Source organism: Heptranchias perlo, chromosome 2 (assembly GCF_035084215.1).
Source record: "Heptranchias perlo isolate sHepPer1 chromosome 2, sHepPer1.hap1, whole genome shotgun sequence".
Lineage (NCBI taxonomy): Eukaryota > Metazoa > Chordata > Chondrichthyes > Hexanchiformes > Hexanchidae > Heptranchias > Heptranchias perlo.
Window position 1 is genome coordinate 45781381 of NC_090326.1, and position 14727 is coordinate 45796107.

Consider the following 14727-nt stretch of genomic DNA (forward strand, 5'->3'; position numbering starts at 1 on the left):
GGTGTGAGAGACTGCAGCCCCCGTTTCATTATTTGGAGGGGCTGCTCCTCAAGTTCTGGCTGCATTTCAGTCCCACGCTCCTGATCTTTGGCCGCCCGGTGAGGAGGGGGTGGGGGGGGGGCGGGCAGGTCGGTGGACGTTCTCGTGGGCCTGCTCCTGGGCCTGTCCAAGGTGGCCATCCACAGGTCCAGGTTGCTCGCGGTCCGTGGGGGCGGTCGCTCGGCCCGTCTGCCTCTCTTTCGCGGGTTGCTCCGCGCCCGGGTGGCCCTGGAGATGGAGCACGCGGAGTCTGCCGGTGCGCTTGAGGCTTTCCGCGACCGGTGGGCACCGCAGGGGCTGGAGTGCATCCTGAACGAGGATAATGACATTTTAATTTGAAACTTGATTTTGGTTCTTTTTGTTTTTTTTTAGTATTTAAGCACACCCTACACCCCCACCCCCCCCCCCCCCACCATCTTATAAAAGGGGGGGCCTAAAAATCACACAAAAAAACGTTGGTGAGTCTCTGTGCTCCAGAACGTCTGTATTTAAACAACATTCTCACACCGCCAACGCGCCTGCGCGGAAACATTTGCCGCAAGCGCTTGATGTCAATAAAATGTGTCTCGATGCGATTTAAATAAAGTGTTGTTGAGAGCGGGTAAGATGGCGGCGCACAGGGAGTGAGGTGAGTTTGAGTTCACCGGCTCCAGGATCGGTCATCGAGAGGGACAGTGTGAGCAGCAAGAGCAAGGCACATTGTAAACCCGTGCCGTGTTGTATGCGGCTCTGTTTATTTTCGGAGTGGCTGTCGCTTCTAATAAATGGGAGTGGGCTGGTTTATTATTTTTTTTCCCTTCAAATCTTCTCTCCTTTTTATTTGTTTCCTCTGTCACTGCACCTCGTCCTTGAGTTGAGTTGAGTTGAGTTGAGTGCAGGCGATTTTTCCGCTCCCGTCCCCTGTCAAAGCGGATTCCTAAAACACCAACAAAAGGGAGGTCAGAACCAAGAAGGAAATGAAAGAAGACCTTTGCATTCAGCACACCTGATGTGTCGGGTCTCCAGGCTCGCCATCTCTGATGCTGTTCGTTATGTGGTTTTCTATGATGTCGATGGCCGCCTCTTTCATAGGTGTCAGTGCGTGCAGAGTGGCAGGATCTCCTGTTGTGCGGCTTGTCTCTCTCCTGTTTGCCAGATTTTCATCGCTCTGCCGTTGGCGGCCGTGCCTTCAGCTGACAAGCCTCTAAGCTCTGGAATTCCATCCTTAAACCCCTCTAGCTCTCCTTTTTAAGAAGCTCCTTAAAAGCTACCTCTTTGACCAAGCTCTTGGTTACCTTTCCTAATATCTCCTTACGTGGCTTGGGGTCAAATTTTGTTTGTTAACGCTCCTATGAAGTGCCTTGGGATGCTTTACTATGTTAAGGCACTATATAAATGCAAGTTGTTGTTGTTGTATTAGAGATGTGAAGGGGAGTCTTATCTTGACACTCTTGGTGAGATCATTAAATTTCTTTTAGGCGCTACAGTCAGGTCCTAGAGAAAATACTGATGCCATTAACGTGTTCTGCCACTTCTCGCTATGCCAATTCACCAATTTTGCGTGGTATCTGCTGTTCATCCGTCTTCATGGTTGCATCTGAAAACCTTGGGGCTCCAATGGAACTTTTCTTAGTGCTGAAGTTTACCTGCAGCTCCATAGGGTTTCTTCCCTGATTTGGCCACAAAAAAAGCAGCTCCCTTTTAGGCTGCTGTAAGTCTTAAGTATCTGCAACAGCTCCCAATTTCCCTCCTCCCAATCAGCAGCCTACCAATGGGGAATGTGTTTATTGCTGGCAGCTCGCCTCAACCGTGCAAACAAGGGGCAATCTCGAAACTGGGAAGGCTCCCTGATGACTTCTCTGGGCGACTGTTGCTCTTTTGCCGTCCAACTTCTGCTGGCTTCCTGCTAGGAGATAAGAATCACCCCTAAAGCCATCAAAGTGAGAGATACCAATGTATTTCTGTTATAGTATTTTTAAAAAAAACATTTCAAAGTTTTGCTTGCATGAAGATAATCTGCACAAAATGGCTCATTGTGCTGTGTGTAATATATACATTTTTGCCAACCAGTACTAATGGGCTGACATTTCTAATTAGGAGACATTGAACCAAATTTTAAAGCTTTAATTGTGTGTGTATGTGTGAGATCCCATTACTCACCCCAAATAACTGAATGTTTGTGTTTTCCCCATTATGATTTTTTTTAAAGGCGCATGATTGTACAAAAGATGAAGACTGCCTTGTGGAACTTGGGGTGTTGCTCCTCTTGCTTGAAAAAACGTTTTTGTGGCTGGACCAGTTTACTCAAGCAAGATGGGAGGCAGGCGCTGGGCTACAGCAGAAACATTTACAGTGAGACAGGAAAGTGGGAAAGAGACTATAGAACTACGACAAGGAAAAGCGTAGAAGGACACTGGCATTCTCGAATAAAGGAACAGTTCCAAATTATTTCTGAAACGGATGTAAGTATTTTTAAAAAAATTTCACAATCAACATGCAGAATGTTCACAGGCTAGAAGCACAACCACATGTAAAACTGGAATTTAGGAAGGATAGAAAGAACACAGGAACAGGAGTAGGCCATTCAGCCCCTTGAGCCTGTTGTGCCATTCAATTAGATCATGGCAGATTGTATCTCAACTATGTCTACCTGCCTAGTTTCCATATCCCTTAACACCCTTGCCTAACCAAAATCTATCAATCTCAGTTTTGACATTTTCAATTCACCTAGCCTCAACAGCTTTTTAGGGGAGACAGTTCCAAATTTCCACTACCCTTTGAAGAATTGCTTTTTGACATCACTCTTGAATGGCCTAGCTCTAACTTTAAGGTTACTCCCCCCTGTTCTGGACACTGCCCACCAAAGGAAATAGTTTCTCTCTATCTACCCTATCGACTCCTTTAATCATCATAAACACCTCAATTACATCACCCCATAATCTATATTCAAGGGAATACAGGCCTAGTCTGTGCAACCTGTCCTAATTTAACTATTTTAGCCCTGGTATCATTCTGATGAATCTGTGCTGCACCCCCTCCAAGGCCAATATATCCTTCCTGAAGTATGGTGCCCAGACTGAATGTAGTACTCTAAATATGCTCTTTTATTGCAATCTGTGTTCTAGTTGAAATATTATGAGTAATTGTTCCCTTTTTCAAAAAAAGGGTGCAAGGATAAACCCAGAAACTATAGGACAGTCAGTTTAACCTCGGTGGTGGGGAAACTTTTAGAAACTATAATCCATGACAGAATTAGCAGTCACTTGGACCAGTGTGGATTGATTAGGAAAAGCCAGCACGGATTTGTTAAAGGCAAATCATGTTTAACCAACTTGATAAGAGTTTTTTGATGCGGTAACAAAGAGGGTAGATGAGGGCAATGTCGTTGATGTGGTGTATATGGACTTTCAAAAGGCGTTTGATAAAGTGCCGCATAATAGGCTTGTCAGCAAGATTGAAGTCCATAGAATAAAAGGGCAGTAGCAGCATGGATACAAAATTGGCTAAGTGACAGGAAACAGAGCGTAGTGGTGAACAGTTGTTTTTCGGACTGTAGGGAGGTGTATAGTGATGTTCCCAGGGGTCGGTACTAGGACCACAGTTTTTCTTGATATATATTAATGACTTGAACTTGGGTGTACAGGGCACAATTTCCAAATTTGCAGATGACACAAAACTTGGAAGGATAGTGAACGGTGAGGAGGATAGTGATAGACTTCAAGAGGATGAAGTCAGGCTGGTGGACTGGGCGGATACGTGGCAGATGAAATTTAACGCAGAAGAATGTGAAGTGATACATTTTGGTAGGAAGAATGAGGAGAGGCAATATAAACTAATGGGCACAATTCTGAAAGGGGTACAGGAACAGAGTTCCAGGGGTAAATGTACACAAATCATTGAAGGTGGCAGGGCAGTTTGAGAAAGCAATTTTAAAAAAAAAGTATATGGGATCCTGGACTTTATAAATAGAGGCATAGAGTACAAAAGCAAGGAAGTAATGATGAACTTTTTATAAAACACTGATTCAACCACAACTGGAGTATTGTGTCCAGTTCTGGGCACCGCACTTCAGGAAGGATGTGAAGGCCTTAGAAAGGGTGCAGAAGAGATTTACTAGAATGATTCCAGGGCTGAGGGACCTCAGTTACGTGGATAGACTGGAGAAGCTGGGGTGGTTCTCCCCGGAACAGAGAAAGTTGAGAGGAGAATCATGAAGGGTCTAGACAGAGTAGATAGAGAGAAACTGTTCCCATTGGTGGAAGGGTCACGAACCAGAGGACATAGATTTAAGGACAAAGAACCAAAGATGACATGAAGGAAAACTTTTTTACACAGCAAGTGGATAGAATGTGGAATGCACTGCCCGAGGGGGTGGTGGAGGCAGATTCAATCATGACCTTCAAAAGGAGACTGGATAAATACTTGAAAGGAAAAATTTGCAGGGATATGGGGATAGGGCGGCGGAGTGGAACTAGCTGGATTGCTCTTGCATAGAGCCAGAATGGACTCGAAGGGTCGAATGGCCTCCTTCCGTGTTGTAACCTTTCTGTGATCCTGTGATATTCTCAATGTTGAGCGCTAGTTCATTGCCTGATAAGAAGAACGGAACATGTGAAGCCCAGGTTTAAAGTAATGAAGTGTTTTTAACTAACTTTATTCATGAAAGGGTGTATTTTCCCTTTTTCTATACTTCTGTTTCCTTTCTTTGTTTGCCTGGCCTGACACCTAGGCGACGAGGTGCGTGACCGACTCCCATTCACTGCCAATCTCCCCACTCAGAGATACCGCAGTCTCGGCTCAACATGGCTCAAATCAGGGACTGACTTGAACTCAACCTCCATCTTCAGGACACCTACTCTACCCACCACCAACAGTGGTAAACCATCCCATCTGACTACCTCATTTTGAATGAGGTATAATACAGAGCAGAGGGAGAAATTGGTCACGAGTTACCGACACATCTAGATACATGAGTCATTCATTGGTCCATTTAAAAGTGGCTGAAATTCTGTTGCTATTTGGATAATTGCAAACTTGACTGGATAGGCTTATCACTAAAGTGAATAGTAGAGGGTACAGTAGCGAAGTGCTTATGTTATTAGACTAGTAATCCAGAGAACGTGAGTTCAAATCCCAGCATAGCAGTTTGAGAATTTTGAATTAAGTTTTAGAAAAAAAATAAATAAAAAGTGCCCACGTTGGATTATCATAAAAACTCAACTGGTCCTTACCGGTCTGGCCTATGTGTGACTCCAGTCCCACACCAATGTGATTGACTATTAACGGCCCCCTGAAGTGGCCTAGCAAGCCACTCAATCGTATCAAACTGCTACTGCAGTGATTGAAGAATAGGTCCCACCGGACAATTAGGGATGGACAATAAACGGTGGCCTTGTCAGCGATGCTCACATCATGAAATTTGTCACCGTTGCCGAGTGTTTTACCAGTGTACTGGCTATTAGTGATCTCTTGTGTTCCCCTCCCCTGCCCCCTGAGATCTGAACAGAGTACAAGAGAAGGACCCATTTGACAAGAGTTCATTTTAAACTTTAAAAGGTGAGTGATTGTCCATGATGATGTAAATAGAACATCACGTTTGTTCACATTTGATACATTTCTATGACTTTCAGGCCTGATTGAAGACACTTATGACTCAGTTGCTTATATGCTATGTGGTGAGGGACCCAAAGTCAAATAAGTCTATAATACGCTTACCTAATGTTACACTCTATCTTTGGTTACTCTTTAATCTACATCCCATTCTATATGTAAAAGTATCTTACAAGTTTATACTAGAAAAATAATGTGTGGTTTAGTGAGTGAGGTGGTAAGTGTACAACATCATAAACTTAAGTCTCAGATACTATTGTTCAATGTTTTTTGACAGATTATCTTTATTTTCCTCTCAGAAATCAAGGCCAAAGTGTTATGTCCTTTCCATGTTCCCGTACCCTTCTGGGAAACTCCACATGGGACATGTTCGAGTGTACACGATCAGTGACACAATGGCCCACTTCCAGAGAATGCGTGGATTTCAGGTAATTTAATTGTAATGGAAACTCTGTCTGAATTTGAAATGTGTCAGCAGAATTTCGCATCAGTGTTTTTGAGTGTATCTCCAGGATATTTATCATGTATGATCCTGTAGGGAGAGAAATGATGCAACCATGAATATTTGTTTTTATATTCCTAAAATTGCACAAAAGCAAAATGATCATTTTCAGATTTTGTTCTTTTTTTGTTGGGCAGATTTGGATTTTCTTCATTGCCCAAGAATTTAAAGAACAAAATGCAACATAGATTATATTAAATTTAATACAGCAACAAGTGTACCAACAGTGCTGGTATGAGCAGACAGCATGGAGTTACACTGCCCATTTGCCACAACTCTAATGGAGGAAGCAGAGGTATGTGTATGTAAATGCATGTGCCAGCTCTGTTGCAGTTTTTTTGTTAGAAAATAGCTGAAGTTCTTTGTTTAGAAAAGAGCTAATTATTCTGGAATAGTTTGCTCTTTCTATGGTGACCTTAAAAAATCAAGCATTTGCCAAACTCCTTTTACCATTTGAAGAATCAAATGTTGATTTTGGACTTGTGCTGATGAGGAGGCGAAGCAGTGTAAGAGCAACTTCTCCAGGTGATCTTGTGAAACAAATGCTGAATCTGCCCTAATTTGCTACGGTATTATACTCATCTTGAGTTAGTGTGACATAAGTACAGCTTTGCATTGATGTTAGTTGTGCAGTATAAATGCCCCACTAATTATCTGCTTTGTGTGTTTAAAAAAAAATCATTGAAATTCTTTGCACCTTTTGTTCACCCACTTTACCTCTAAGATCTTGAGGTTTGCCATTCTTACTGCATTGATTCCCTGCAGTCTTATTTGCCTACAAGCTTTTTATCTACCTGCTTATCTGGAGCTGGTGGCAATGAATACTGTTCTTATTGATTTCTGCCACCTCCCTTCTTGCTATTTTAACCCTTTTCAGCTACTATTTTTTTTTACTGGTAAAGCCTCTCCTATGCTAACTTTAATGTTTTTATAATTCCAATAACCTCTCTTTTTCACCAGTTGCATATACATCTAATTTAAGTAATTTATCCCTAATGTGCTAGAACATTAGAATGAAAATTTTTAAAATTAGCCAGTATTTCAATAACTCCTTATACCTATTTAAACTTGTTGTTTTTGCATTTTCTTTGTCCTGAAGTACAGTCTTAAGACCATGTGGCACTGACCTCGATATTGAAAACCTGCAGATAAGTGTGCCGGCATATTTTTTAAAAAATTCTTATCGATCTTGGAAGTGGACAGGAATCGGTGTGAGCTACAATTTGGTGACGAGAGAACCTGTAAACATTATCACTCTGGTCCAGTTATGTGCTTTCTGATGGATGGCAATAAAAATACCTTGGAATGGTATAAAATCAAAAAATCATTTGTTAATTTTGTGTCATGTGTCTGCACCAGATGGCTGCCAGTCATTTTCTTAAATTACATTTTTAATCACTGATCACAAAGTTAGAGAACCTCAACTGGGTAGGCTTTGCTTGCATCTCAGAATTGAGCAATGATCTTTGTGTCTTGACAGGAATTGCTGGTCCTCGTTGCGCTATATCACTGAACTGGTCATTGTCCAGCCACCCTAACCTTGTTGGGGCTGAAGTGAAGACCAGTGACTTCCAAGTAATGCTGTCAGCTTTTTAAGTGCTCCTCCAATACAGAGCTAATAGAAGGAGGCACACATATTCCTTGCCTCCAACCTCTGCTCTTGGGACCCAGAAAAAGTTGGATCTCATTGGAAGTTGTGCTTGTGCATAAAAGACTTTGTCAGATACCCCTCCTTTACTTTACATTGTATTATTGAGATGAGAATGTACACTAAATAAATAATCCATACACAAAGCAACACTTGGTTAGGGCTGAATATTTATTTCTGTTTAGGGTGCTTCCCTATTGGTATTCCAGGCAAGTGCCAGATGTTGATCAACAGTATTCCCTATACAGCAATTCCCCTGACTCCTGTAATTGATGTCAGCAGAGCAGCTCCCTAGTGTGAGGTGAGACCTGCAATCATGGCGCTCCACAGTGCTGAAAATCACAGATATAATTAGACATATCTCTCTGGTAGGAGTTTTTTTAAAACACCTTTTTAGTATTACAAACACTAGAGGAATGCTTCACATGTAAAGTACTTCCGCCTCCCCAAATGCTGTTTTTCTTAACCCTGATAGATTTATTTGGTTTAGCATCAGTTTTTTTTTAACTGCTCTTAATAGTCTTTCTCCAGGTAACATGCTGGGACAATGTCCAACGTAATTAGTGATTAATGTAATAAGTTGAAATCACACTGTGATATTAGTGTAAAAGGATACTGTGGAAAATGTTTTATAAATACATAAAGAGCAAGAGGATAACTAAGGCAAGAGTAGGGCCTATTAGAGACCAAAAAGATAACCTACGTGTGGCGATGAAAGATGTGGGTATGATTCTTAATGAATACTTTGCGCCTGTCTTCACAGAAGAGGGGGACAATGCGGAGATTGTAGTTAACAAGGTGGAGGAGAGTGAAATATTGGATGGGATAAACATATTGAGAGGAAGTATTAAGGGGTTTAGCATCTTTGAAAGTAGATAAATTGGTAGGCCCAGATGAAATGTATGCCAGGCTGTTAAGAGAACATAAGAACATAAGAAATTGGAGCAGGAGTAGGCCAATCGGCCCCTCGAGCCTGCTCCGCCATTCAATAAGATCATGGCTGATCTGATCCCAACCACCAATCTAAAGAACACAAGAAGTCGGAGCAGGACCCGGCCACATAGCCCCTGGGCCCTCTCCGCCACCCACAGGGCATTGACCGATCCGAACTCAGCTTCATGTCCAATTTCCTGCCCGCTCCCCATAACCCCTAATTCCCTTTACTTCTAGGAAACTGTCTATTTCTGTTTTAAATTTATCTAATGATGTAGCTTCCTGGGGCAGCAAATTCCACAGACCGACCACCCTCTGAGTGAAGAAGTTTCTCCTCATCTCAGTTTTGAAAGAGCAGCCCCTTATTCTAAGATTATGCCCCCTAGTTCTAGTTTCACCCATCTTTGGGAACATCCTTACCGCATCCACCCGATCAAGACCCTTCACAATCTTATATGTTTCAATAAGATCGCCTCTCATTCTTCTGAACTCCAATGAGTAGAGCCCCAATCTACTCAACCTCTCCTCATATGTCCGCCCCCTCATCCCCGGGATTAACCGAGTGAACCTTCTTTGTACTGCCTCGAGAGCAAGTATGTCTTTTCTTAAGTATGGAGACCAAAACTGTATGCAGTATTCCAGGTGCGGTCTCACCAATACCTTATATAACTGCAGCAATACCTCCTTGTTTTTATATTCTATCCCCCTAGCAATAAAAGCCAACATTCCGTTGGCTTTCTTGATCACCTGCTGCACCTGCATACCAACTTTTTGATTTTCTTGCACTAGGACCCCCAGATCCCTTTGTACTGCAGTACTTTCCAGTCTCTCGCCATTAAGAAAATAACTTGCTCTCTGATTTTTCCTGCCAAAGTGCATAACCTCACATTTTCCAATATTATATTGCATCTGCCAAATCTCCACCCACTCACCCAGCCTGTCTATATCCCCTTGCAGGTTTTTTATGTCCTCCTCACTCTCTACTTTCCCTCCCATCTTTGTATCATCTGCAAATTTTGATATGTTGCACTCGGTCCCCTCCTCCAAATCGTTAATATAGATTGTAAAGAGTTGGGGACCCAGCACCGACCCCTGTGGAACACCACTGGTTACTGGTTGCCAGTCCGAAAATGAACCATTTATCCCAACTCTCTGCTTCCTGTTCGATAACCAATCCTCCACCCATGCCAGAATATTACCCCCAATCCCGTGATTTTTTATCTTAAGTAATAATCTTTTATGTGGCACCTTGTCGAATGCCTTCTGGAAGTCTAAATACACTACGTCCACTGGTTCCCCTTTATCCACCCTATACGTTATATCCTCGAAGAACTCAAGCAAATTTGTCAGACATGACTTCCCCTTCATAAAGCCATGCTGACTTTGTCCTATTAAATTATGCTTATCTAAATGTTCCGTTACTGTCTCCTTAATAATAGACTCCAAAATTTTACCCACCACAGATGTTAAGCTAACTGGCCTATAATTTCCAGCCTTCTGCCTACTACCCTTTTTAAATAACGGTGTTACATTAGCAGTTTTCCAATCTGCCGGGACCTCTCCTGAGTCCAGGGAATTTTGGAAAACTATCACCAAAGCATCCACAATCCCTACTGCCACTTCCCTCAAGACCCTAGGATGGAAGCCATCAGGTCCAGGGGATTTATCCGCCTTGAGTCCCATTATTTTACTGAGTACCATCTCTTGAGTGATTTTAATCGTATTTAGCTCCTCCCCCCCGAGAGTCCCCTGTTTGTCCAGTGTTGGGATATTCTTAGTGTCCTCTACTGTAAAGACTGAAACAAAATATTTGTTCAGCATTTTTGCCATCTCCATGTTTCCCACCATTAATTTCCCGGTCTCATCCTCTAAGGGACCTATGTTTGCCTTAGCCACCCTTTTTCTTTTTATATAACTATAGAAACTCTTGCTATCTGTTTTTATATTTTTTGCTAATTTCTTTTCATAATCTAACTTCCCTTTCTTAATCAATCCTTTAGTTACTTTTTGCTGTCTTTTGAAGAATTCCCAATCTTCTATCCTCCCACTAAGTTTGGCTACCTTATATGTCCTTGTTTTTAGTCGGATACTATCCTTGATTTCTTTACTTAGCCACGGATGGCTGTCATTTCTTTTACACCCTTTTTTCCTCAGTGGAATATATTTATTTTGAAAGTTGTAAAATAACTCCCTAAATGAACACCACTGCTCATGTACCGTCTTACCCTTGAATCTATTTTCCCAGTCCACTTTAATCAATTCCGCTCTCATACCATCATAGTCTCCTTTATTCAAGCTCAGTACGCTTGTTTGAGAATCAACCTTCTCACCCTCTAATTGGATATGGAATTCAACCATGTTGTGGTCGCTCGTTCCAAGGGGATCCTTAACTAGGACATTATTAATTAATCCTGACTCATTACACAGGACCAGGTCCAAGGTTGCCTGCCCCCTTGTAGGATCAGTTACATACTGCTCAAGAAATCCATCCCTGATGCACTCAATGAACTCGTCCTCAAGGCTGCTCTGCCAAATTTGATTTGTCCAGTTAATATGATAATTAAAATCCCCCATAATTATGGCTGTTCCCTTATTACATGCCCCGACTATCTCCTGATTAATACTTCTTCCAGCAGAGTTGCAACTATTAGGAGGCCTATATACTACGCCCACTAATGTTTTTTTTCCCTTATTATTCCTTATCTCCACCCAAACTGTTTCATTATCTTGATGCTTTGTCCCAATATCATTTCTCTGTATTACAGTGATTCCTTCCTTTATTAACATAGCCACCCCACCTCCCCTTCCTTCCTGCCTGTCCTTCCTGATTGTTAAATACCCTGGCATATTTAATTCCCAGTCGTTGTCACCCTGCAGCCATGTTTCTGTAATGGCCACAAGATCATACCCATACGTAGTTATTTGTGCCGTTAACTCGTCCATTTTATTACGAATGCTACGTGCGTTCAGAAGCAACGGAGGAAATAGCAGAGGTTCTGACCATCATTTTCCAATCCTCCCTGGCTATAGGTGTGATGCCAGAGGATTGGAGGACTGCTAACGTTGTACCATTGTTTAAAAAGGGAGGAAAGGATAGACCGAGTAATTATAGGCCAGTCAGTCTAACCTCAGTGGTGGGCAAATTATTGGAATCCATTCTGAGGGACAGCATAAATTGTTATTTAGAAAGGCACGGGTTAATCAAGGACAGTCCACATGGATTTGTTAAGGGAAGGTCGTGTCTGACTAACTTGATTGAATTTTTTGAGGAGGTAACAAGGAGTGTAGATGAGGGTAATGCATTTGATGTAGTCTACATGGATTTTAGCAAGGCTTTTGATGGTCCCTCATGGCAGACTGGTCAAAAAAGTAAATGTCCATGGGATCCAAGGGAAAGTGGCTAGTTGGATCCAAAATTGGCTCAGTGGCAGGAAGCAAAAGGTAATGGTCGACGTGTGTTTTTGCGATTGGAAAGCTGTTTCCAGTGGAGTCCCGCAAACCTCAGTACTAGTTCCCTTGCTTTTTGTGGTCTATATTAATGATTTAGACTTGAAATGTAGGGGGCTTGATCAAGAAGTTTGCAGATGGTACAAAAATTGGCCATGTGGTTGATAGTGAGGAGGAAAGCTGTAGACTGCAGGAAAATATCAATGGATTGGTCAAGTGGGCAGAAAAGTGGCAAATGGAATTCAATCCAGAGAAGTGTGAGGTAATGCATTTGGGGAGGGCAAACAAGGCAAGGGAGTAAACAATGAATGGGAGGAATTGAGAGGTGTAGAGGAACAGAAGGACCTTGGAGTGCATGTCCACAAATCCCTGAAGGTAAAAGGACAAGTAAATAAGATGGTTAAAAAGGCATCCGGGATGTTTTCCTTTATTAGCCGAGGCATAGAATATAAGAGTAGGGAGGTTATGCTAGAACTGTTTAAAACACTAGTTAGGCCACAACTTGAGTACTGCGTACAGTTCTGCTCACCACATTACAGGAAAGGTGTGATTGCACTAGAGAGGCCACAGAGGAGATTTAAGAGTATGTTGCCAGGGCTGGAGAATTTGTTATGAGAAAAGATTGGATAGGCTGCGGTTGTTTTCTTTGGAACAAAGGAGGCTGAGGGGAGATTTAATTGAGGTATATAAAATTATGAGGGGCCTCGATAGAGTGGATAGGGAGGACCTATTTCCTTTAGCGGGGGGGGGGGGGTCAGTGACCAGGGGGCATAGATGTAAAGTAATTGGTAGAAGGATTAGAGGGGAGCTGAGAAGAAATTTTTTCACCATAGTGAAGGCTATTACACTTTTATATTGTGCATACTAGTGTTAAAATAGCATCAGCTTACCTAAAGATTATGTTTTAGAAATAAATAGAACTTTTTTTTTTATTCGTTCACGGGATGTGGGCGTCGCTGGCAAGGCCAGCATTTATTGCCCATCCCTAATTGCCCTTGAGAAGGTGGTGGTGAGCCGCCTTCTTGAACCGCTGCAGTCCGTGTGGTGACGGTTCTCCCACAGTGCTGTTAGGAAGGGAGTTCCAGGATTTTGACCCAGCGACAATGAAGGAACGGCGATATATTTCCAAGTCGGGATGGTGTGTGACTTGGAGGGGAACGTGCAGGTGGTGTTGTTCCCATGCGCCTGCTGCCCTTGTCCTTCTAGGTGGTAGAGGTCGCGGGTTTGGGAGGTGCTGTCGAAGAAGCCTTGGCGAGTTGCTGCAGTGCATCCTGTGGATGGTGCACACTGCAGCCACAGTGCGCCGGTGGTGAAGGGAGTGAATGTTTAGGGTGGTGGATGGGGTGCCAATCAAGCGGGCTGCTTTATCTTGGATGGTGTCGAGCTTCTTGAGTGTTGTTGGAGCTGCACTCATCCAGGCAAGTGGAGAGTATTCCATCACACTCCTGACTTGTGCCTTGTAGATGGTGGAAAGGCTTTGGGGAGTCAGGAGATGAGTCACTCGCCGCAGAATACCCAGCCTCTGACCTGCTCTCATAGCCACAGTATTTATATGGCTGGTCCAGTTAAGTTTCTGGTCAATGGTGACCCCCAGGATGTTGATGGTGGGGGATTCGGCGATGGTAATGCCGTTGAATGTCAAGGGGAGGTGGTTAGACTCTCTCTTGTTGGAGATGGTCATTGCCTGGCACTTATCTGGCACGAATGTTACTTGCCACTTATCAGCCCAAACCTGGATGTTGTCCAGTTCTTGCTGCATGCGGGCTCGGACTGCTTCATTATCTGAGGGGTTGCGAATGGAACTGAACACTGTGCAGTCATCAGCGAACATCCCCATTTCTGACCTTGTGATGGAGGGAAGGTCATTGATGAAGCAGCTGAAGATGGTTGGGCCTCGAACACTGCCCTGAGGAACTCCTGCAGCAATGCCCTGGGGCTGAGATGCTTGGCCTCCAACAACCACTACCATCTTCCTTTGTGCTAGGTATGACTCCAGCCACTGGAGAGTTTTCCCCCTGATTCCCATTGACTTCAATTTTACTAGGGCTCCTTGGCGCCACACTCGGTCAAATGCTGCCTTGATGTCAAGGGCAGTCACTCTCACCTCACCTCTGGAATTCAGCTCTTTTGTCCATGTTTGGACCAAGGCTGTAATGAGGTCTGGAGCCGAGTGGTCCTGGCGGAACCCAAACTGAGCATCGGTGAGCAGGTTATTGGTGAGTAAGTGCTGCTTGATAGCACTGTCGACGACACCTTCCATCACTTTGCTGATGATTGAGAGTAGACTGATGGGGCGGTAATTGGCCGGATTGGATTTGTCCTGCTTTTTGTGGACAGGACATACCTGGGCAATTTTCCACATTGTCGGGTGGATGCCAGTGTTGTAGCTGTACTGGAACAGCTTGGCTGGAGGCGCAGCTAGTTCTGGAGCACAAGTCTTCAGCACTACAGCTGGGATGTTGTCGGGGCCCATAGCCTTTGCTGTATCCAGTGCACTCAGCCGTTTCTTGATATCACGTGGAGTGAATCGAATTGGCCGAAGACTGGCTTCCGTGATGGTGGGGATATC

General features: G+C 43.4%; 1 protein-coding gene across 1 annotated transcript in view; it reads left to right on the plus strand.

Moving 5' to 3' along the window:
* Positions 1–579: 579 nt before the first annotated feature.
* The window catches only part of lars2 (leucyl-tRNA synthetase 2, mitochondrial), a 100862-nt gene continuing 86714 nt past the window's right edge, over positions 580–14727 (plus strand). The window contains exons 1-3 of the mRNA XM_068001831.1: positions 580–667; positions 2228–2480; positions 5928–6056. Coding sequence (XP_067857932.1) covers positions 2232–2480; positions 5928–6056 — 378 coding nt within the window. The 5' untranslated portion in view covers positions 580–667; positions 2228–2231. The remainder of the gene's footprint in view (positions 668–2227; positions 2481–5927; positions 6057–14727) is intronic.